The sequence below is a fragment of the Pieris brassicae genome, chromosome 2 (assembly GCF_905147105.1).
Source record: "Pieris brassicae chromosome 2, ilPieBrab1.1, whole genome shotgun sequence".
Lineage (NCBI taxonomy): Eukaryota > Metazoa > Arthropoda > Insecta > Lepidoptera > Pieridae > Pieris > Pieris brassicae.
In genome coordinates this window covers 11634775-11660717 of record NC_059666.1, presented here as the reverse complement: position 1 = coordinate 11660717, position 25943 = coordinate 11634775, and the positions used below count along the sequence as shown (strand labels likewise).

At 36.1% G+C, this 25943-nt stretch overlaps 2 protein-coding genes across 6 annotated transcripts; both read left to right on the top strand.

Annotated features, from left to right (window-relative positions):
• The first annotated feature begins 794 nt into the window (after nt 1-794).
• Nucleotides 795-24124, top strand: LOC123720876 (probable ATP-dependent RNA helicase DHX35). 5 transcript variants are annotated; one of them, XM_045677702.1, is made up of 17 exons: nt 861-926; nt 1019-1127; nt 1663-1928; nt 11747-11911; nt 15135-15215; nt 15541-15600; nt 15880-16039; nt 16142-16239; nt 19282-19528; nt 19961-20102; nt 20175-20294; nt 21429-21595; nt 22128-22255; nt 22870-23016; nt 23573-23663; nt 23754-23904; nt 23991-24124. In XM_045677702.1, the coding sequence occupies exons 2-17, from the start codon at nt 1094-1096 to the stop codon at nt 24103-24105; spliced, it is 2172 nt and encodes a 723-aa protein (XP_045533658.1). In that variant the 5' UTR covers nt 861-926; nt 1019-1093; the 3' UTR covers nt 24106-24124. The 5 variants fall into 5 exon arrangements, with proteins under 5 accessions (XP_045533656.1, XP_045533658.1, XP_045533660.1 ...); XM_045677700.1 differs by having other exon boundaries at nt 795-1127; XM_045677704.1 differs by lacking the exons at nt 861-926; nt 1019-1127; nt 1663-1928 and adding an exon at nt 11220-11323.
• On the top strand, nt 2589-6547 carry LOC123720878 (ceramide phosphoethanolamine synthase). The gene has a single exon (XM_045677707.1). It carries the CDS (start codon nt 3378-3380, stop codon nt 4488-4490), a length of 1113 nt encoding a protein of 370 aa, XP_045533663.1. The 5' UTR covers nt 2589-3377; the 3' UTR covers nt 4491-6547.
• Nucleotides 24125-25943: the final 1819 nt, after the last annotated feature.

Genomic DNA, 25943 nt, shown 5'->3' with positions numbered 1-25943 from the left:
GGAAAACGTATTGTAATTTAATAGTAACTTTGTACAACTCTCAGTTGTTATGAAACCTGTTGTCTATAAGACAACGCAAAATATCGGGTTACCACGCATATCAAAAGTACATACGTGGGCAGTACCAAGTAAAACCGTTGACGGTTGTGATATATAAGTATTCACTTCATTCTGCAATGAACATAGATAAATCAGCGCGTGAATTTTATTAGGTTCGTCTAAGGAGCCAGATGCCACAAGCGGAGTTCTATCGACTAGCAATGATTCCCGACTCAATGGATCGAGCGTTTGATCGCAGTCTATCGATAATAGGTTCGAACCGTTTCGCCTGTTTTTCAAATAAACTGGGATTTGACGAAAAATGCAGTATGTATCATCTACATAGGAAAAAAATTTGCCCGGAATCATGTCTTAGATTGCTTAATACATTAATATAAATTAAAAATAATGTTAGGCCTAATATGCTTCCTTGCGGAACCCCATAGGTTTTTTCCAGTTCTTTTGTTAATATGGCTTTTACACATGAAGAAAACACGTTCTAAACGGATTGAAGCTATGTATTATTATTATAAAGTTACAATTATTTAAATTTAAAATCATCTTATCATCTTCATTACAGTAAATTGTTCTGGTTGCTAGAAAGGCATTCCACGTTATCAGTACAAAATTATTTATCTACAAAGAATTGTAATGCTCTATGTCATGTATTGCAAAGACACTGCCATCTACTGCAAACAGCGTGTAAAAGGAGGAAAAAATGTCGTAGTCTGTGCACCTACGGACTGAAGCTATAATTTTATACCGTATAGACTATAAAAAATATAATGTCCACTCAACAATAATATACAACTTTTTTTAAGAGTTAATATTTAATAATAGTAAATTACTAACTATTAAAATAAGGAAAGTAGTAATCATACTAAACAGTAAATGTTTTCTTTTATATATATTGTGTACTTTTCGTCTTGTTTTCTGAACATTGGAGAAATTGTAAATACTAAATTTATGTTACATCTAGGTACTAGTCCATCCAGCAGTTTTACTTAAGTTACAGAATAGTGTTAGAGTACCAAATGATAAATTAACAACAAATATGCTATCACGAAAACCGATTTTTCAAAAACCTGGTATGTAATTTTTGGGGCACTACTTTAAAAGTTAACTGTTTAATTTACCTTCTCTTTCTTCAGGCTTGAGATTGTCTTCTTATAATAATTTATAAGGGTATTAATTGAAGATTTTTAAAGGTCTAAACAACAGAAAAGCCGTCTAGCATGTGACTATAATTATTAGACAAAACATCATTGTTCATTATCCTGTTTACATTGATATTATAAACTATCTACTAAATTCTTTTTAAGTACTTTAAACAATGACACTAGAATGATTAATAGTTTATATAAATTACATTGATTAATATTACTCTATACCAGAACTAACTACTCTTTTTCTTTTATCAAACTCACTGGTTTCATGTCTATCAATTAAATTTGAGTTTGGATTATAATACATAATTTACCAGGAATTATGTATATTGTAATAAATAAGATGTATTATTACTTTGCATGGACTCATTTGTAATTGTTTATTATCTGAAACATATTGACATCTAGTTATCACAAGTCTATATATTCAGTTTATATTGAAACAAACTTTTTTCAGTGGATGATATTCTATACCCAGTTAGAAACAAGAATGGGGAGATTGAAACACTGGTAAACCCTAACATAGATACAGCCTTGACAACAGATACGGATTCTAAAACTAATGTTGTATATAATCGCTATCACCACTTACCTTTAGAAACACAAAGGCAGAAGCTTCCCGTCTTTCAATATAGAAACCACATTTTGTATTTATTGGAGAAATATCAGACCTTGATATTAATTGGGGAAACGGGTTGTGGGAAGTCTACTCAAGTGCCACAGGTTAGTACTATTTATATGTAATTAATTTTTTATTTTAAAATGTATATAAGAAATATTTTCATTTCACTCAGTAAATTAATGTTAAAATGATTAACAAACAACTAATTATTGTTGAATATGCATGCATTTTTTTTTACAAAGTGTAATGTCTTTTTTATAACGTGGTATGCTCATATCAATACTATAATAAAAATGTTTTGTTAGGTTTATATTTTTAATTTGAATTTGAATTGCTGATACAAAAAATATTTACACGCATAATTCCAATTTGCTTATATGTTGTAATTTAATATTTATAGATTTTTCCTACACCATGTTGGATAAAAAAAATATAATTTTGTTAATATGTATGGTTAATGCATAGCTGTTGTTGAGGTTTAGTTATATAACACCCAATTCAGTCCATATTTTAATATTTTATTTAAAAAAAAAACACACACACTTTAAAATTATGCTCTTTAACTTTTAAAAACAGTTTCTAATATACATATGAGTTAGAGTCTAATATAAGTTGGCATTAATTATTTACAATATTTTTTATAATAATCCCTCAATAATATTTCATCTATGTTCAAAACCATTTTGACTTCTACCTATTCTATTTAACTTATCACTAACATCTGTTTAAACAAAATTTAATAGTAGAGTATGGCTAATGCATACAATTATTTAAGCACCTTGCAACACCTAAAATTTTTCTTAGTTTAAGATCAAATTTGACGTATAACATGGTCTGCGGGTGACCGCTGGCCTGGGTCGTATATCGTAATGCATTGTTGTGTGACTGCCGACCCATTCAGTCCGAGCTATGCTCGCCAAAACCGCCCGAGCTGAGCTGTAAAGTCCCTTAAGGCCAACAGCGAGATTCCATTCCAAAAACAAAATGACTGCCGTAAACTTTGTTGTCATTCTACGGCCCGCGGCCGCGGTATGCGCACGCACGTTGCCGCATTCGCTCGTTTCCAGCAAATCCATAATTATTCTATAAACATTGACGATACTCTTCAGACATTCAACAAGCTACTTCAAAGTTTTTTTAAAAGTGGGCAAATTTTGTATAAATTTGTAAACACGCTCCAGAAGTTGACATCGATTTAACTGACTGTTTCTAATAAATGCGGTTGTTTTACGAGAGTCGTGCGGGTTTCGAGGAGAATGTGCAGTGCGATGAGAAAAAAGTTGTGTTTTATGTGAACGGATTAAGATTTAGAACGGAACGGACTTCAATTGATGTTAATTTTTACGAACGATAAATTTTGATATCGAAAATAGTACGTGTGTGGTCTCGCCTACGCGTTTAAATGGAGTTTGACGGAATTTGGATTGTGTAAACCGTATTACCGTTTGGGAAGCAGCAGAAGTTTTTATTTTTGACGTAAACCGTGTTAATCTTGTCCTTGGCTAGAAATAAACCTGCACATGCGTGGATGAGTGATTTTATAGTACAAGATGATGTGGCCTTCGTCTCAAGCTAGTAAAATACTAACAGTTTTACTCATAGTAGTCGTCGTTTACTGTCTTTTTATGGACGCGCTTCTGTACTTACGGATAGAAAAATATGGTTTGGACCAGTTTGAACAATTTGAAAATGGTACTCAGGACTCCTCGACATCGAATAGTATTTTTAGGAATTATGAAGACGAAGTCTGGATCCCATGTAGTATTAATCCGTTATGTCACCCGACCGTGAAGGCACTCATGGTCGATCACATAAACCACTACATTTACGGACCTTTGTGCTCGATTCTGGACATAGCTTTAGGAATATCTGATCGACTCATATTTTTGACACCGAACATGATATCTTTCACCCATGTCGTTATCGCTCTCATTGGAGCCAAGCTTTTAACTTGTCAAAATTTAGCTGCTCGGCGTATAGGAATAATATTGTTTCAAATAAGAATGTTTTTAGATGACCTCGACGGTCACGTAGCCAGGGAAAGGAAGCACATTAAAGGGGAGAGATCAGAAGTCGGGACATTGGGGTATTGGGTCGACGGTATTTGTGATTTATTAGGGGTAATATGTATGATGGTGGGGATCACGTTGTATCTTAAGAACAATCCCCCGAGACGTGGCTACAAAGGCACTCCAGTGAGCACTTTACCTTATCATCAATTAAAGGAAATTAACTCGAGCGAAGATATCGAGAAAGATCATACGACTGATATAGGAATTTCATACAAAACTAAAGTGTCCTTCCAGAGAATTGTTCAGGTGGTAGGTCTATTTTCCGGGCAGATGCTCTTATCTTCCATCGCTTGGAATAGATACATTGATTTATATCAAGATTTGTTGGAAAATTGTGTAGAATACGATATCGTTAGGCGAATGACAGCCTTCAAATCTACAAAGTTCTATGTGGCGACGGGTATGTGGCGGATAGTCAACCCTCACAGTTATCTTCATTTGCTCTCTTTAGCAGTGTTTTGTGATAAAACGTGGGGATTCTTGAAAGCTGTCCACTACAGTGGTTACATTGGTTTAGTGATTGCTGCTGCGGCTTCAGAGTATTTTACAGAAAATATAAGATATTTTGTCATTAATGGGCTGGATGTATAAGAAATTGTGACTATTCAACAAGCAAACGTCCATGTGAGATAGTAATATGTTATTTGATAAGGATTATTAGGAGCGTTCATTGTAAACTATTCATTTAACGTGTAATTCGGGTAATTTGTAACAGTTTACCTAAAATCTAAAAAATCTATCATTGCATTTGTTTCTTATAATTTGGCTTCGAAATCTGTAATATTTATTTCTTGTGTACGTGAGCAGAAGTTAGTTTATTCTGACAGTTTAACCATAATAGGTAATACGCATTTATTACAAGTTAAAAGTTATTTTATAATTATAATTTACATGACACTTTTATTTATGTACTTTTTTCTCTTGGAGAATTTTTTATTTGTTACTTTTTCAACATTTTTTTTTCGCGTTCATTTCGCGAATTCCTATTTAACATCTTGTTTCAAAATAGCTATTTTAGCAATATTTCTGATTAGCTTATTGTTATCGCTTCTTAAAAGCTCTTTCATAAGGTGACTATTGTGATATTGTGAAGTAGGAATCCATTGTGCCAAAACAATGGGAAGTTTACTACGCTGACTGATTTTTGTAGAGGTATCAGGTTTTTATATCCCGGTATCCGAAACCGACTACCTGGCTCTAATAATGTTAGACATATTTTGTTAGTTATATGTCCATACATAAATTATTCCTTTAAAACATCAGAATTAGCCTTATAATGTTCAAATTCTAGAATGTATAACTATTTTCATATAGATTGCACTTGGCTCAGCCGGTCATATAAAAATTGCCACTCGATAAGGTAAATCTTTAGCTTGTCTCGATAATAATAATAAATATCCCATTGATAAGGGATGATAGTTATATGTGAGTAAAAAGTTTTCGAAATTGTGATATATCTGTTACCAAACATGTACTTCCTAACACATGATATTTGTTGCCATTATTCTAAGAGAGCCAGATTTTCATATTTTAATTACGTTGTTAATAAATCAAATCGTTCTAATATAATATGTTATAATCAATCATCTGGAATTGAAGATATATTGATAACAAAGAATATGTGTACATATTATCGTGACAATAAGATTTTAATTAAAATTTGTTGTTTTGTTATAAATTCGTGTTAGGTTAAAACAAATTTATTCTCATTAAAAACAAAAAACCTACTTGTCCCTTATACGACTTATAATAATATTAAAAACATAAAAAGAGTTATATTCCATATTTATAATGTTTACATTAATAAATGGTGACTTAGAGATGTTCTTCTGGTGATTTGTGTAAAATAATTATTTTTAATCTCTGTCTTCTATTTCATGTATAATAATCAGCCATAATTTAGTTAAAATGATAATAATATTATTAATTTATTGAGATAAAAGTTTTTCTAAAAGACATAGCGTCCGTCCAAAGTTCACATTTATAAAATTTAAGATAATATTCACAGACGGTTAAATTAAAAAAAAATCTACAAATTACACGAAATGGTTTTTGGTGTTTAATATATATGTAGTATAAAACACATTTATATGTTATCATAACTTGCACACGTGTTTAATGACATGAGATATATTGTTTACAGTCACATCATTATGAAACTTAATTTACCATAATATGGACTGCACATGATATAAGCGATGAATGAAGATGCACGATACACCACATTTAATAATATACACACATACACATTGATGTTGACAATCTGTGATAATGGTGTGGGCAAGCGAAATGCGGAATAAGTCACATTGTAAAATTATATTAATTTCCTATTGAAATGGTTAATTTGGACTGTATAATAGAAGAATAATAAAGCGTTATCTGTGATTTATTTGTAATATCGATTTTTGAAATGTAGTTGAAATACAGTAATGCCATGAAGCGTTACAGAAATCGTACTCGTTCATACACTGCTAGTGTTTATTACGTTTTGTGAATAAGAGAATTAAAATAATAGTTTTATTATATATGTATATATAAATAAATTTACTATATTAAAAATACCTTTGGTTAATTAAAAAAATATAGGGATAGATTTTTTAAGTCGAGTGTTGTCAAATGGTAATTAAAAGATAAATAAAAATATTTTTTAATGTATTACAATTTTATTTATTTAATCATAAATAAGACTATTGATTAGAGAGTCGAAACCTTCATTATAGACAAGCAGGTCGGCCTTCTGTGCCTTATTGGGGAATTGATTTGCAAGCTCATTCCACAATACATTTTTAAATCAAATATAATACGTGAATAAAAATCGAAGGGAACCTAAATAGTTTTTTTTATATCACAGCTAATCGATTCAGTTAAATTATTACTCACAGAACAGTTTTCAAACTATGGCGTTACTTGCTCTTCTAAATGTATTGTTAGTGTTGAGGGTTGTGATATAATACTTAGTTTAGTCTCTGGATTACTCTTAGGCCGGTAACTCACCGGGATGACATGGCGACGTCACTGGCTACGTATCTTAACAATTTGTATCGATGTATGGCTGTTGACTCACTTGGCGACGCGACGGTTTGGCAACGTCGCCAATTTGCAAGGGCAGTATGGACACACGAATTTGTTCTATGCCTAGAGTTTCCATTCTCGATACCAAACCTGAGAGAACTGACTGACAGATAGTAGATGCTGGCAACTTCATTTGGCTACCAAAGGTGGAAGGACGCCTATGTAGGATCCCTATGTAGCCGGCGACGTAGCCATGGCGTCTCGGTGAGTCAGTGGCCTTAGTATTAAAGTTCTACTGCTAACTTTAAATGAGTAGTGTCAATCACTCGTTCCATTATCTAATTAATGTAGGTAGTATTAAAAAAATGATATTTCTAGATAAGGAAATCGTGCACCACTATCGTGTTGTAAAACATGGTCGCCTGGTTTATGTGTGTCTTTTACGTCGTATTGAATATACGAGTCGTATTTGCTACTGACTACTGACCGTTTTTGAACAATGAATTTGTTTAGAAAAATCAGCGACTCGATGCTTTTGAAAAAACCGTTGTGTTTCGTCATTTCACTTATGTTGAAATTATTAATAAAACTAGTTTAGTCGGAGCATTAACCTTTTAGATTTCTATATTATATGTAATAATCAGTTAGTACAAAAAATCATTTATTACCTGTTGAAAACTTAAAAAAATTATTTCCGAACCAATTCGCGTTTGGTCCGTCCAAGATCGTACCAAGTATGAAAAAGTCGGCAACGCACTTACGTGCCCTCTGGAATAGAGAGTGCTCATGGGCGACGGTATCATAAGGTTTGTTTTTTATTTAGAGCCTCCCGTTTGGAAACCGCCCGTGCTATTAAACAAATTATAAATTTATACTGCCCTCAAAAAGTATATATAAAATTGACATTTCGATTAACAACAGATTCAGTTATAATAATAACAATAAAGCCTGTTTTATTCCCATATCCTGAAGTTCCATTTCAAATGTTAGTCACCTGTGGATTGATACCCCTCTTGGGTAAAGGCTTGGTAAAATCTTTGCCAATATTTTACCAAGCCTTTACCCAAGTAGTTACCAGTCTCTTCCTGCCATATATGCTTATCGAAACAGGTTCATTCAAGAATGTAGCAGGATGACCTCTAATAGGCAACGATGGCGAAACGTCGTGAAGCGCATCACATCTGCTTCTTCTAATACTACTACTACATAGCGACTGTCCGGCCTGGCCACTCTTTTTGCTTGTGCTCTCTTCCATTATGTTGTCTTTAAAAGCCATCTGTTGTCTAGGTATCGTGTTACATGACCAGCCCATTGTCATTTCAGATTCAACCAGTAACAATTTATTTTTGGGTATCGTTAACTTATTTATTAAATAATGAGGAAAAACAAATATTTTTCATTATCGTTTGTACAAAGGAAACTGCCACCCACTTTAGGCTATAATAGCATAGATACGCCACAGTTTTACAACTACGTTTGTTGGTAATAATTGTTATCCTATTATTATTCATCATAGTGCTATCGGCTTATATTTTTAATTTACGAAATGTTCTTAATTGTTGAGCTCGCGATTACGTCTCTATAAAGGCACAAAATAATTCTATACAATTTTTAATAATTTAGCAGAAGCAAGTCAAAATCATTCATTCCGCTTAGTGCTTAACGCTTGCCAGTTTGACTCACGTCGAAATACTTACAATATTCGTTTTCAATTGGTACATGACTGTTTGGAAAATGATTATAGGAGACTGTTCCATGAAATTATTATTAGTAAATTATTGAGCACAGGTGTTTCATAAAACGTTACATACGTACATGTGTACGTGTTACATAATATTTTTATCAATTTTATAATTGCACCTGAAGTCTATGCGTCATAATTAATGACTGCTAAAGTTTTTTTAAACTATTATTTAAAGCCAACGCAAGTATTTTATCATCGGAATAATCACTGGACGTTTGATACTTGAGTTGAGCATTGATTAGATTTTATGTTTAATAACAGGATTTCCATGTATATATGTCGCAGTAAAGTAGTTAAATCAGGGAGTTAATTGAATATCTAGACAGTTAATTAAATGTCGATATTCAATCAAGTGAACGAAACGTTTAATCCTGGAATGAAATAAAAAATTGTTTGAAATCAATAATGCTCACGTAATTTCTTACGACGACTATTCACATGATATCTTCACGAATATTTTATAGTCATTTATTTATTTATTCACACTTATAATTTAATAAAAATTATAAGTGATGCAACGGGCAACATTGGTTAGGGAAAAAACTAAAAAAATAAATATGTTGGGTAGCTGTTTTGTTGTCAGTTTAATCTAAAATCTCTAAACAAATAAAGAATTTTGAATTTATTGAAAGGGCAAAAAGTGCGTAACCATATCTTTAAAAAAATATAGAACCATTATCTAACATGATACAATTTTTTAAAAATAAAATTAACTTAAAATTAAAAGCTCATCTCACGGATTCACGAATTACGATGCAATACAAAAGAAAAGGAGATACAAGAATTACGTTTAAGTACGATAGGATATGGTTATGAAATGTTTATGCAGAAGCGTTTTAAAGAAATGTTTATGCAGAAGGTAGTCAATCGTATGGAGTCGGGCAGCCTATTCCACAATTTAATGGCAGAGATCCTAAACGATTTGCTTAAGAAGAATGAGCTGTGGATAGAAAGACTAAATTCCTTTTACTGTCCTTAGCAGATCACAGCGACCCCCATCAAATAATGAGAATTTTTTACTTGAAGTCTCTTTTTCGTATTCCAAATTACTATTTGACTATTTGACCGCCCTTGGTCTACTTCTAGATAATTTTGTTCCTAACCATAATCACACCACTTTAATGGGAGATCTAAATACTTGTATTCTGAAAAATGACCATCGACTCTTACAATTTAAAGCTTTGAATCCGACTCATCACTTTCCATATCCACCCATCGCTGATGGATCTCATATTTGTTTCCAACCCTTATAAAAAAAATAAAAAAAAATAAAATAGCCTTTATTCTAGTACACTAAGGTCATGTCAGATATGTTATTCCTAGTACTCGTCCTCCGACGGAGTGAAGGCCTCCTCCAAATTCTTCCACTTGTCTCTGTTCCTTGCGACAATTTTCCAACCCTTATTTGGTGCATAAACATGGCCAAATCCGTGCTGATGCCTTTTCTTACCACGATCTTATATTCCTTTCCCATAAATGACGTCCACCTAAAGTGAGGCCTCAAATTCTTATGCTACGCAATTTTAGTGGCATAGATACAGAGAGTTTATCTGCTGACTGCGTACTTCGAGTGTAATAAATAGTTATGTGAGAATTCGAATTCATTATCAGGATAAGAGGGAGTTCTGGGATTGAAAAGAATTGTATATAGAAGTTGAAGGAGACGTTCAGATGTGTCGCTCATCTCCTTGTGTCGTGTCGAATAGGTACCCGAGCTACCTGCGGAATTAAGACACATTTTCATGTTTCCATATTTTAGCCGAGATTTAATTTTTGCCGCTTAAATACGAATGCGAGCTGGTATCCACTAAGATATTTATACATGTGATATTTCAATCTATCTTGGAAATTATTAAAATACCCTTAAACATATACTATGTCGATAATAGATAATTTTATCAAGCCATTAGTATTATTAGTTTTTTCAGCTCCAATCAATAACATAACGTTAATGATTTCAGGGAATGATAAGTAAATTTGGGTACTATTTTGTGACCAGAAAACAACTTCTTCGATATCAACTAAAAATCTTAAACAATATCTTCTCAAACTGTCCTATGCTAAAACAGAAAATATTCTTATCGTGAGCTTAATTATAAAATGTAAGTGTTATGTAGAAATTCTTGTCAAGTACCGTTAATATGTCAAAAAGATACTGGCCGCCCACGTCACAGGGAATCCTAGTGCACTTTTTGCACTTCAATTTTTACCTGAATATCCTTTTTGTATAATAATAAAGGATCTTCTTTCTTGTTTGTTTCGTAAATTTTTTACTAAACTTTTAAGATTCAAACCGTAAGACGTTGGGACGTGAGAATGTATAATACGTGCAAACTCTCTCGCTCGCCTAAATCCCTCCAGAAAACTTAAGGCAGCGGGATTTTCTACATTGTTTTATAAATTTCAACAAACGATCAGTTTTTGCTTACAATTTTTTTTTGCCGCTATTCGAATCCAATACCTGTGTTAACCAAGTGTTAATACGTGTGTTAACCAAGAATCGGCATAAATCGTAAACATTAAAAACGCAATAATAACGTAAAAGGTAAAGCAATTCCGTGAAATAACTTCAAAAGCAATTTCTCTTTACAATTTTTAAAGTTATATTCGACATTGAATCACTATTTCAACGCACACGTGTTTTGTTCTAATCTATCACAATTTCAGAGTTAGTTTGATTCAACAAAGTACAAATAACTTTTTATTATTTTGCACTGCACGCATAAATTATGTGTGTTAGTCATAAGACACAGCATAACGTAGTTACAAATTAGATTGTTTCTAGTTTATCGAGAGCTATACAAATGTTGCGGTCTCTTAGCGAATTTTAATAATTTAATTTCTTAGACGTTTTAGTTATTTTGTAGCTACTAACATGAATCCAAAAAATATACCTACTAGAAAACTTTTCTTTATCCTTATGATAGATTTAATTTGAAATCAAAAACAATTGTCTAGTATCATTTGTCATGTAACAAACGAGCTTGTTACGTGACAAATGATACTTTATCATAGGTTTCAGTGTATGCTTATTTTAGTAAAAATATTTTTCTAAAATATAGTTTATCTTTCACATTAATACTGATTTCAGTATGTTTACGAAGTGGGTCACAAAGTGTGCGTAACTCAGCCACGTGTCACGGCGTGTGTGTCGCTCGCGTGTCGCGTCGCTGAGGAGAGAGGGGCTACACTGGGTGAAGATGTTGGTTACGCTGCCGCCATGACATCCTGCAGGACGCCTGATACAGGCATAGTGGTAATTATAACTTCTTTTTCTTCCTAAAGGTAGCAGGTATATGGTAATGTATAAAAACTTTGAACATTCAACGCTTAGTTTTGGTAGCATTCATTTTATATGAAACTAGACGGTTCCCTACGCTGTATAATCGTACTTGGGTTTTTAAAACTGCGATAGGCTTATTGCTCGATATTACTTTATTTTCCGAGAAATTTGTAGACAAACGTTCATACACTTAGCAAACATACTTGGTATGGTAAATACATCATATTGAAGATTAACCAATTTCACATACATATAAATCAAACTGACCTGCTTCTTTGAGGACTCTTAATGGTTAACCCAGCACCCCATACCACACCTTCCAAAGTTATCGTTATTCTAGATAATACCTTAGATAGAAAAATATTCGTATTAAATACCGCATGACTTTCGAATAACCCGTCAGCCAATTACGTCACATTAGATGATATAATAAAGACAATAACCTCAATCTGAATGTAATGAATGAAGTCGTGACCGGTCGACCTTACATTTGACCCTGATCTGAGCCTTCAATCAATGTCTAACCGATATTTACATTTTGATACATTACTTTCACTTGGCGGATTTTGTATTTTCAGGCTGTCCACCCATACTTATTCATCATCCAGTGTGTTACTTTAAAGCTTTTACTTTTAATAAAATATTGTACTTTATCTATTCACTTTGTTGTGTGAACACTCAGTTAAAGGGGACTTTCCCGTTTCAAGTATGCTTATCGATTACAAACTACTTAACCAATTTATTAACAAACATTTCTGTAATATAATATTAGGTCCTTACATATGAAATTGGCGTTTTGTTGTACTGAGCACTTTGACCTCAAATACCTCCTCTTTGGTTAGGAATTTTAAATTCAAATTTGTACAGCTATTTACACATGTATTTGTGCTTCGATGACCGTCATTCATTTGTTTTTTTCTGTTTGCGTCACTCATTTTACAAAATGGAACACTTAAAGTATCGCATTATTTACGAGTACGAGTTCCGCCGTGGCACTAGTGCTGCGGAAACGACTTGAAGGGTGAATGATGTGTATGGCGGTCATGTTGCAAAAGAAAACACAGTTCGTTTTTGGTTCCAACGTTTTCGTTCTGGAAATTTCGACCTGCAGAACAAGCCCGGTGGACGGCCTGAGACCCAAGTTGATAATGAAATATTGAAGGCTATTGTGGAAGTGGATCCATTGCAAACCACGTCCGAGTTAGCTGCAGGCTGCGGTGTTAGTGATAAAACTGTTTTAATTCACTTGAAGCAAATTGGGAAGATGAAAAAGCTTGAAAGGTGGTTACCTCACGAATTGACTAAAGCAAACCGGCAAACGCGCGTCGACTGCTGCGTTACATTACTGAACCGGCACAATAATAAAGGTATTTTAAACCGAATCATTACCTGTGATGATAAATGAATCCTTTACGATAATCGGAAGCACTCAGCGCAATGGTTGGATCCTGGCCAGCCACCCAAATCATGCCCCAAGCGAAACTTAACCCCAAAAAAGTTACTTGTAAGCGTTTGGTGGACTAGTGCCGGTATTGTTCATTGCAGTTTTCTCAAATCTGGTCAGACTTTTACGGATGATGTCTATTGTCAGCGATTGCAACCCATGATGGAAAAGCTAGCGGCTAAACAACCTAGGCTGGTCAATCGCTCCACGCCACTGCTACTTGACGAGAACGCTAGACCACACACTGCACAACATACGGCTACCAAATTAGAAAAGCTTCAATTGGAATGTCTAAGACATCATCCGTACTCCCCGGACCTTGCTTCAACAGATTAACATTTTTTTCGAAATTTGGACAACTTCTTGCAAGGGAAAAAATTTAACTCTGATGGGGCGGTCCAAATCGCCTTCACAGATTTCATTGATTCCCGTCAGACTGGTTTTTTTAGTAAAGGGATCAATGAACTATGAGATGACAAAAGTGCATAGAAAACAATGGTTCATACTTTGATTAATTAAATATATTATATTTAAAAATATTCGACTTTTTGTTCCTCCCATACAAAACGCCAATTTCATATGTAAGGTACCTAATATTATTGAAAATTCTACCTTCAAGGGTACAAAATGTTGCCATATTAATTCAGCCAGTGCATATGAAATATTTGTTAAATCATAAAATAACTAGCTAACTTATACAAAGAATTTTTTGCATAGTACCCTTGACAAACGACGTAGTTAGACGTTTACCTTGACTGCTGTCGCATCTACAAAAAATATTTAAAAAACCTGCTTTTGTACTACTTAGGATGAGGTTAAAATACCTATGAATTGAAAAAAATTAAACAATTTTAATAGCTGCTGAATTTCTCTTTCATTGAGGTTTTTGAACATGATTTCAGTAGATGTAGATATATATATATATACAATAGATTCAATTATGTAATAATATTTAAAAAAAAACAAAAAGCTATTTTATTCAAAATCGTTACTGATTCAATTTAAAATAATGACCAAAACGACCTTGACTTTAAATATTATTTCTCAATAGCATAAAATAGTTTTTATGAATAAAACAACTTCTTAAAGTATCGTCTTACTTTTGCCATTTATAATTATTAATTACAGATGTATGAATTAAACCAGAATTTAGTGATTTAAGAAGTTTATTTAAACAGAGTTTTTAATTTATTTTCTTTCCTTATCTTTACTTTAAAGTCGAAGTCAAAAATCATTTATCCATATAGGTGAACAATATACACTTATGAACGTCAAAAAAAGAAATATACATTAAATGCTTCTAATTTTACATTTACTGCCAGTTCTCAAATCAAGGGCGTAGAACGGAAGAGAAGAACTGGCAATAAACTCTCCGCCACTCTTTTTAATCGCCAAGTTTTTTTCTGTATTACACAACGTTTGTAAGGAGCTGCAATCATTACACCATAATCCACATGACATCTTAAGTAATAAATAATAATAAAATAAATTAAAAACAAAGATTTCTCTCAGATTGTCTTGAACTTAAACTTTTTAAAACTACAATTATACTCATTCCGTTATTAGTTTGTGATTGATTTCAAGCCAGGTTGAGAGTTGAAAACAAAAAGCGAAAATCGAAAGCCAGGATGGCTTTGATAGTGATTGTATAATGTTGTGATTGGACATCTTGTTGCGTGTTATCGCGATGGACAAGTTGTCTTCGTCCTAATTTCATTTAATTTTTATTTAAAAACCAACATATTATTCCAGTTTATGACAGAAGGAGTTTTGCTAAGGGAAATGTTCGCGTCACCACTTCTAATGCAGTACAGCTGCATCGTACTGGACGAGGTAAATAGTGTTTTTAATTTGCGGTATTTATTCAACTAATGCTTATATAATTTCCAATACTATATGTATTGAGAATTATATTATTATAAATATACTAAATTTTATTATAATCGGCCGCGCACCCTCTGCCATTGAGTGTCCATCGGCGGCGGTATAACTTAACGCTTATAATAGACCGACTTTCATAAACTGTTAGACTCCAAAGCCTAGAAGGATAGTTGGATGGTATGGCCATTAAGTCTTTATCCTGGGCATTTCTCTGACATTGTAACGAAAGGAGGAAAATGGTTAAAACACACATTAACTTTACTTAATAATATTTCAGGTTCACGAGAGATCCCAAATGACGGATGTTTTGATGGGACTCTTGAAGAAAATAGCTAAGGTGATGTAGGTTTGAAGTAAGATTATTTAAAAATATATAAAAAATATATTTTTTCTCCGATATCAGTGATGTGATAGGAAAAGGGTCTATCAAATAGTCTGTTCGAGGCCTGCTGTACTCCAATTAAATTAGATGTTTATGAAGCAACTTGTTCGTAAAGAAAAAGGCATGTTTAAGAACTCAAAATAATTAAAAACAACAAAGAAATTGACAAATTTACGGTTTAGCGTCTATTATTATTTTACTATAATAATTGATTTATATAATTATTTCTTTCAGAAACGGAAAAATTTAAAAATCGTCGTCTCCTCGGCGACAATGGACGCCGAGTTCCTGAAAGATTTCTTCAATTTAGGCGACAAGAATAGCCACACAGACACATCTGTCATTATGTCCATGCAGGGAAGGACGCATCCAATTGACGTGTTCTATGTGGAAGGTAAAATTAAGGGATAGCGATCCACAACTTTATGGCGGCGATCCTAAAAGACTTGCCTACGAAGAACTTTAAAAAAAAAACACAATTTCTGATGAATTTCAGAGCCTGTAGCGGACTACGTCAAAGCCACGGCAGACACGGTCATCAAAATACACGAAAACCAGCCGTTTGGGGATATTTTGGCATTTCTCACTTCTCAAGTAAGACATTTTATTGAATCATCAATCATTTGTGGTGATTGAACGTCCTCCAATGTGTCGCTGCAATAATTATAGCCAGTGGCAGTGGTTTTCTCACCTTTCCTTCACCGAAAAGCTAATAGATGATGAATGCATTGAGATATTATGTATTAAATTTCAAGGTCAAAGGTCACAAAAATTGGTTTTTTGCAAAATATCTCATTTCCTATTGGTTTTTTGCTATTTGTATTTATTATCAATATTGTAGAATATAAAATTCTCTACAAATTTTGTTTAAAATTTTTTTTATACGGTGAACCGTTTTCGAGATAGAGGGCGGAGAGCGCGCGGTCACCGCATCACTTCAGGTCAACCGGTGCCTCCGGTCGAAAACGCGCCATATATAGTTGATGAACTATCAATAAATCAATGATTATAAATATTTGTCAATTTTTATTAACTATTATATTATATTTTATCATTTTCTTCATGCATTAAATCTATATCTATTCAATAATACTGATAACCGTTTACTAAAATTAAAAAATAATTAAGGGAAAAACTTAAATCATAATATAATTATATTCCCATTTACACTAATGACATTTTAAACAGAAAATAATTTAGTGCCTCTTTAAAATCTGTAAATTTTAAAATTCTTCCACTACGTCGAAAATTATACCTGGGAATTATACGGGCCCCTATTATACACTACGGACCTTTCTATTTATAGCCAGTCGGGACAGATGTTCATTTGTATTGTATAGTTACGACCATCTTCTCTTTCCTTCAGTTTGAATTGTATCTTGGTAAACTACGGACGTACAATTTCAAGAACTATGGCTGATTTGTGTTTTCTATGTAATAAGTCAGATTCGGGAGGTGAATCGTTCGTTGAAGTAGTGCGCGGTATGAAAACTACGAAATGCAAGTGTCGCACGAAACGACGGAAAAATTGATTATTTAAAATCAGTAACCTCTGTTAAAGTGCATGAAAAGTGCCGAAGTGTTTACATTAGTAAAAACTGGTACTTCTGGTCTCTTGCCAAAGCTGTCCAAGGGAATTTCTGTCAGCCCTCTATTCCACCACTGCATAGGGGGGATGACTCACTGGCCCATACTGCAAAAGAGAAGGCTGATCTTCTAGGCTGTCTCTTTGCGTCGAACTCAACTTCGACAAGAAGGAACCACCGACATTATTGCGATGTGATACTACGATGCCTGAAGTTATATTCCGGCAACGTGCTATCCGTAAACATTTATTTTCCCTGGACATCCATAAGTCGAGCGGGCCTGATGGCATCCCCCCAATTGTGCTGCGTACTTGTGCTCCTGAGTTGGCTCCGGTCCTGACGCGCCTTTTCCGGTACCTGTACTCGCTCGGCACTATCCCGAAGTGCTGGAAGACCGCTTCGATACATCCGATCCCTAAAAAAGGCGATCGCTCTGATCCGTCTAATAGCTATAACCTCCTTGTTCTCCAAAATAATGGAATCCATTATTAATGGCCAGCTCTTGAGGTATCTAGAGGGCCACCAGCTGATTAGCGATTATCAGTACGGCTTTCGTCGTGGTCGTTCGGCTGGTGACCTTCTAGTATACCTTACACATAGATGGGCAGAGGCAATTCAGTCCAAGGGGGAGTTAGTTAGTTTGGACATAGTGAAAGCCTTCGATCGGGTATGGCACAAAGCACTGCTCTCGAAGCTTCCAGCCAACGGGCTTCCCGAGAAATGCGACTGGATCTCCAGCTTTCTGGCCGATCGGAGCATCAAGGTCGTCGTCGACGGAGCATGTTCCGACCTTAAACCCGTGAATGCTGGGGTCCCACAAGGCTGTGTTCTATCCCCGACCCTGTTTCTTCTGCATATCAATGACATGTTGCAACTTAGCAACATTCATTGCTATGCGGACGACAGCACTGGGGATACTCTTTACACTGGCCGGGCAGGTATTTCTCGGGCAGTTGTCGATGAGTACCGGAACAAACTTGTGTCTGAAGTCGAAACTCTACTACGTGGAGTCTCGGACTGGGGTAGACTAAACCTAGTCCAATTTAACCCCAAGAAGACACAAGTTTGCGCGTTTTCCGCGAAAAAAATACCCTTTGTCGCTACTCCTCTTTTCGAAAACACTCTTCTTGAAGCCACAGCCAGCATCGGAATACTTGGCATTGACATATCGAACGACGTTCAGTTTTTTGGTCATTTGGAGGGAAAGGCTAAATGAGCATCCAAAAAGCTTGGTGTGCTCAGCAAGGCGAGACGGTACTTCACTCCGGGCCACCGCTTGCAACTCTATAAAGCGCGAATACGGCCCCACATGGAATACTGTTCTCACTTCTGGGCGGGGGCTCCCCAGTACCAGCTCCTTCCACTTGACCGTATCCAACGAAGAGCGGTTCGAATCGTCGATGACCAATCCCTTTCCGAGCGGCTCGATCCTTTGGCGTTGCGTAGAGATGTAGGGTCACTCTGCATCTTCTACCGCATTTACCATGGAGAGTGTTCAGAGGAGTTGTTCGGATTAATACCTGCAGCTGAGTTTCATCATCGGACGTCGAGGCAGAATTAAAATTCCACCCGTATTACCTCGACGTCCGCCGTTCCACGACTGAGCGTTTTTCAAGGCAATTTTGCCGCGCACCACCGCTATGTGGAACCAGCTGCCCACTGAAGTATTTCCGAACCAATTCGACTTAGGGTCCTTCAAGAAAAGAGCGTACAAATTCTTAAAAGGCCGGCAACGCACTCGCGAGCCCTCTGGCATTGAGAGTGTCCATGGGTGGCGGTATCACTTAACATCAGGTGAGCCTCCTGCCCGTTTGCCCCCTATTTTATAAAAGAAATAAAAAAAAAATCTTCTTGTATTCAAATGTCAAGAAATTCCACATTTCCACAGATTAACAAACTCTCAATATTAAACAAAACGTCAGTTTTGAAACATGGCAGATAATTAGCAATCGTAAATAAAAATTTCTTTACGTGTTCCTAAAAGGTGAGAACGGACAAATAATGTTTGATTTTTTAATTTTTTTAACAACACAATCAATAAATTTTTCAGGAAGAAATCCTCGCGGCACTCGACACTTTACAAATATACGCCGAAGAAAATAACGAAAAGAATAAATATCGTAAAAGTTTTTCGAGCGGTATACAAGCGGCGAACCTGTCAGTGTTGCCGATGTACGGAAGTCTGCCGCTTTATCGGCAAATCAAAGTTTTTCAAATGGGAGACAAGAATGTCAGGAAAGTCATACTGGCGACTAATATTGCCGAGACCAGTGTTACCATACCGGGAATTGTTTATGGTGACTTTTATTGTTATTGTTTGAGATTATTTGGATTGAATTATTATAATGGAATTAACAGCGACCGCTTAGCACTTTGTTGCCGTCTGAATCTTACTCTAAGACGTGATTGTATTTACTTGTAAAGATATCAAGCTTATTCCGGACCGTTGAAGTCTTTACTGCCGAGGATAATAAGTGTCCCAGTCAGTTACAGATACCGGCAAACATCTTGAAGAAATGTCCTTGCCTGCGCAGAAGCGATTTTTAGGTATCACTGTGTTGATCGCGTGATTGGTAAATCAGTTAACGTCTGTGTCCCGCGCTTTGTACGATGCGCAAACTTTCCCCCACTCCCTTGTTTAATGCTCAAGAAGTTTGCCGGTAACTCTACCGGTCAGTAATATTTTCAAATGCATTTGTTCCGCTCCTGACGAGACTATTACTTTCCAGTGATAGACAGCGGTTTTCACAGGCTGCCCTACTTCGACCCGGTGCTGGGCGTGGAGTGTATGTCCGTCTGTCCCGTCTCGCGACACAACGCGACGCAGCGAGCCGGCCGTGCGGGCAGAGTGGCCAGGGGGATGTGCTTTAGGTACCGCTCGTTATAACGTTTCTCTAAAAATTTAATTAAAACAATTATATGAAAGATATTGTTCGCTTTCAGACTGTACACGGAAGCGGAACATGAGAAGTTGCCCGAGAGCGTTCCTCCGGAAATGTCTCGGAGCGATTTGTCCTCGCTTTTGCTGCAGCTGAAGGCTCTGGGCATTCACAATTTGCTGAGGTATACCTCGCCTCCTCTGCCACTAAAATCCCTGAAGTGTATTTAGACTTCTAAATCTCTTGTGCGAATGATAAAAAATGAAATGTAGAATTTCCGCCCAATTCGCTAGTATCTGACCGTTTTTCATCACGTGACATTTTACAAGCCGAGCCGCCAGAGTTCTTGTTCATCGTTTGTCTCATAATAAGAGAACCAGGAAGAGCTCGTTTGGACCTCGGACGTCTTAGGAAACAATACAAATTTTATTTTTAGGTAAAAAATTTATATTATGTGCTTCGTTTGACGTCCGAGGTTCATTATGAGTAATGTGTTATTTATCTCCTAATGGCTTGTAGAATTATGTAATAAATATATTTTTTAATATAAGCTAATTAAAGCCTATAATTTTTTATAATGAAGTAGAAAACTTGGCGAATCATTAAGCGACAGAAAGTACTGAGAAAGAGATTTTTCCGGTTGAGTCTCAGCATTCTGGTATTGTCTTTTGTTTACACATTAAGAAAACACTTTTTAAATAGATTGAAGCTATGCATTATTATTATAAACTTATAATTATTTAAATTTAAAATTATGTAAATAATTATAAGTTTATAATAATAATACATAGCTTCAATCTGTTTAAAAAGTGTTTTCTCAGCATTCTGACTATTATCTAGATTTCGACAATAATATTTCTGATATGCTAATTTAGCAAGAACTTCATTTATGGGACATCTTTCTATAAAATATAGCGAAGCAAGAGCCGATCTACAACTAGATACGGCCTGATCTGCGAGTAGGCAAGATGAGAACGTCCCACGTCTCGTTGATTGTCTAAACGTTCCTGTATCGGTGTTAGAACCGAAAATCTAATGCACTTTGCGTTGCATCACCGTTGTTAATGAAATGCTGAGGGTCGCAAGAGAGTCAAATCACGAACTCTGCGCGTCTCGAGATATGAAATAAATTTTGCTCATCTAGTTCTAGGCTTTTCAAATAATTTCTAACGATCCTCGCCTCCCCTGGCTATGTCTGCAAGATCGGTCTAGCTATAGATATCGCTTTTTTTTACTAATTTATTAGATGAAATTTTAAAACCGCTTAGTCTCGCAAATTGAAGCTATATCAATATTATATACATTTTATGATTTTCAGATTTACATTTCCAACTCCTCCGCCAGCCAAGAGCCTTCTGTCGGGGTTGGAGACTCTGTACGCTTTGAACGCGATAGACAAAGCCGGGAACCTGACCGAGTCCGTCGGGAACAAGATGGCCGAACTACCCCTGAAACCCATGTGCGCCAAGATGTTGTGCAATAGCGGTGTGTGTAAAATTAGAAATAATATCTTCTATATCGCAATATTCGATTCCGACATCTCACGATCCGCAATTGGAGATTCAGGGTCGAGACAATGAATCGGATACGAATTCGATAAGTCGAAGTAAGAAGTAGACATGGGGAGAAATTGGCTGTGCCAAAAATCTATCTTGAACAATAATTTACCAAAAGCTTTTAAAGATCTTCCGACTAGAGTCTTATTACTTATGGAAAAAAATGTAATACTCAATAAATGATTATTTGCGTGAAACACTGTAGTTATATAAGTTTAACAAAATTAGATATGATATGTACGATACAAATAATATAAGAATTTACCAATTTTAATATTTTAATCTAATAATGACAAATTACTATTGTACCACCTTTTTGTACCATATTGTTGTAATAAATTATTATTATTACGCAAGTATTTTAGATTGTGGAATTTCTGCACTTCGCGACCGTTCAGCTCGTCTCTGACGCTTACAGTATTTATTATTTTTTCTCATTACGTTAATTGTAAATATTTCAGGTGAGTTCGGTTGTGTCGACGAGGTGCTCTCAATAGTGGCGATGCTTCAGGTGGAAGGCGTGTTCGCCAGACAGGTCGCGGGGAAAGACAAGATGACTGCGAGAGCAGTGAGGCGCAATAATTTTGAGGTTAATTTTTTTTAATTTTAATAGTAATATCAAACCGACCGTTCGAATAGAGCAAATTTGTTCTTTAAGAAAAAACTACTACTTCGTCTATATCGTGTAATCCGTTTTGACTATATCTACATATATAAAAATGAATACCTATTTTCCTGAACGGCTGGATCGATTTCGCTAATTCATTTTTTGTTGTGTTCGTTATTGTCAGGAGAAGAAAAAGTAAGAAAACAGCGCAGATAATTTACTATTTAATTTTTTTTTTTCAATGCATAGGGCTTTTATAATCCGAACTTTTTTGATGTAACCTTATGGCGTTTGACATAACATTGACAGAATGCAATTAAGTTAACAATTATCGTCATAGAGGACGTAAGAGAAACGAAATGCTTCGATCGGAGTTATTATATCGTCAATTAATATTCATAGTTATGACAGGACAGGTCCGTTGGCTCCGCTAGTTTGTTAATTAAAAAATTGTAAATCAATAAATACTTTTAGATCATATTTTGAATTGGCGACTGCCTTCTAAATCGATTATTTACTTTCGTTTTATAGTATATTTAATTTAATAAAGGCGGAACAGTCATCTGACATATAATAGTGATTATGGACGATTCCAGGTGCTCGAAGGAGACTTAATCATGTACTTAAATGTATTCGAATCTTACTCCAAAGTGAGAAATACACAAAGAGATGAAAAGTTGCAGCGGAAGGCTTGCAAGGCCTGGTGTCAGAAGATGTTCGTCAACTACCGAGTTATGGAAAAGGTATGTTATAGAAAATTATCTTGTTGAAATATTATACACGGTCAACATAAAGGAAGTAGTTGTTTTTTTTTTGAAAAAAATTAACTACGTTAAAAACTATTTTAAATCTACAAATGAAATTTAATGGCTTTAAAGCAACTTTGTAGGTAGGCATTTAAGTCCACCCTCTTTTGCCCCTTTTTCTCCTTTCACGGTCGAGGTATGTCTGTCTCTGTCTCTTCACCGGAAACATATTTCGGAAGTGGAAAATGGAAGAAGAGCCGCAATGGAGAAGTGAAAACAGTTAAATATTAACAGAAAATATTTTTTCAATTTAATAGCTTTTTATTGAAAATGAACTAATATTAGTTTATTAATACTTTTTTTATTCCCTTAAGGATTTATGAAGATTATCATAACATTTGGTTCTGCACTTCTCGCACTCATCATTTTTCTAGTTAGTGTTTCCCTTACTAGGGTTGCCTGGAAGAGATCGCTTAGTAGCGATAAGGCTGCCCGTTGTATCCCTTGTAACTTTTAACTGAATACATAAAAAAATCTGTTTAATCTTTTACAGGCCTGTGAAATAAGAAAGAGCTTGGAGAAGTTGATCAAGGATAACTTCCAGATTGAAAACAAAGCATTCGAAGGCCTGGACTTGGGAACCGGTGAGTGGGATCTCTTGTGATGCATCGTTCTCTCGCCGAACTCGCAAAGTTGATTATTTTATTTTAAAATCTGTCTCTCTAATCTCTCAGCCAAGAGCCGACGCGTGATGAAGTGTGTGGTGTCCGGTCTGTTCCCTCAGGCGGCCTCGCTCGGTGTCCAGGGCTTCTACAGGGGAATCCGAGGGGCGAAGCTCCACATTAGCCCCGATAGCTGCCTTTTCCACGTGCAACAGCCCACTTGGTGAGATTTTATTCGACTACAAAACGTTTGGTATGTTTTCATAAAAAAAGAGAAACGGTTCAAAGCTAATGATAATGTGACTCCAGGGTGGTGTTCGCGAGCGTGCAGAGCACGGGAGACAAGGTGTTCATGAGGGAGATGATGACGATCGAGAAGGAGTGGCTCCTGGAGATCGCCCCCCACTACTACACCCACATCTGAATATATTCGTCCCACTCGACGCGAGACTGTTTCATTTTCCTTTCAATGTCCCTTTTGGGACTACATAAAGATAAAACAAATCAGTGGCGCTACAACCGCCTCCTGTGCCTGACACACATAGACATTTTGATTTTAAGGCAAACCGAGGTTTCCTTTCGATATTTTCCTTCGCTGTTTAACTTCATATCCGAAGTCATTTACGTACTCCTGAGAATAGATTCAAGTAATTATTGTATAACTTCGTTAAACGACATTAATAGAAATCAGTTGATCAAAGAGATTTTTGTATGTTAATATTAAACCGTTACATTAACTTGACCAATAATTCGATTTAAAAAAAATTACTTATCAATAATTAAACGATGTGACCGTCTGAGCTCCCACTGGACAAATAGTTAAAGTAATAGACAATGCAACTCTCGTGAATAAAGTGCGCATGCGCATTTCTGAGTCAGTACTCACAGCCTTAGCCTCTCTGACACCTGGTATTTCGTTTGATGGGATTCAAGTCGTCAAGCGTCACGACCGCTTCTATTTTACATAAATTTTTATGTAAACGTCATTGGACTTAGAGAAGTTTAATCTCCATTCTATAGTTTTATTTTCCATTGTTAGTGAAATAATAAAGCTTGTTTCTAAAGTCACGTGGACAACGTATACACAAAGACTACCAATTTATAGACAAGTTTAGCGGCGTCGGGACGTGACGACCCCATCGCCCACTGGTGAAATAACCTGTGACAGAGGTTATTTCACCAGTGCAGTCAGTCAACCCCCTTCCTAGTGGGAGTGCCATGCTGTTGCTTTCGGGCTTCAGCTAAACGGGCAGGCACGACCGGGGCAGTACCACTGTCTTACAGAAAACCGGCGTGAAGTGATGCAATAGGTTGATCTTATTGTACTCGCGTTTCGTGCGGTGAGTGAGACTCCCGGATCCCATCAATTGCCCCCCCAGAATATGAAGATGCAGTTTAAACAGAGATTACCCCAGGGGGGTACCACACGTTTCCGCTGTGAAGAATCCCCCTCTGAGCGTCCATCATCGGAACAATCAGTATTCGGTGGTGGATGCACAGGCTGCCCTTCGTATTCTGGGGTGGGCAAAAACTGCGCAAAAAACTTTAACTTTAGGTTTCGATCTCGGGGCAAACGGAAGAATTTACCGAAGGCATCCCCTTCCACGCTCTCAGTGGACTTTACCAATGTTAGGGGGCTCAATTCTAATCTTAACGCGGTTCACTTTCACCTCGAAACTGCGAAGCCGGCTTTATTCTTCCTTACTGAGACTCAGATATCCTCCCCGGCTGATACTTCCTACCTCTCCTACCCGGGGTACAAATTGGAACATTCATTTGTGCCGCGGGCGGGAGTTTGCGTGTACGTCAGAGAGGATATCTGTTCTCGTCGCCTCGGGTCGCTTGAGGGAAGGGACCTATCTAGCCTCCGGCTGCGCGTAGACTGCGATGACCATCCGCGATTCTACGCATGCCTGTATAGGCCATAGCGGAAATACCGAAACTGACCGACTCATTAAGCACATCCAAGTGGCTACAGATTCCCTACTCGAAGGGGTTCCTACCGCTGAAATCGTGATACTTGGCGATTTTAACGCTCACCGTGCCGATTGGCTCGGCTCGGAAACCACCGATCACGCGGGAAGATCCTTTCACGACTTTGCTTTAGCTTACGACCCGTCACAAATGGTCCCTGCGATTACGTGAATACCAGATGTGGATGGTCATAAACCCTCTTTGTTGGACCTTCTGCTGACCTCACATCCGGAGACCTATCAAGTCTCTGTTGACCCGCCATTGGGTTCATCGGATCATTGTGTGGTC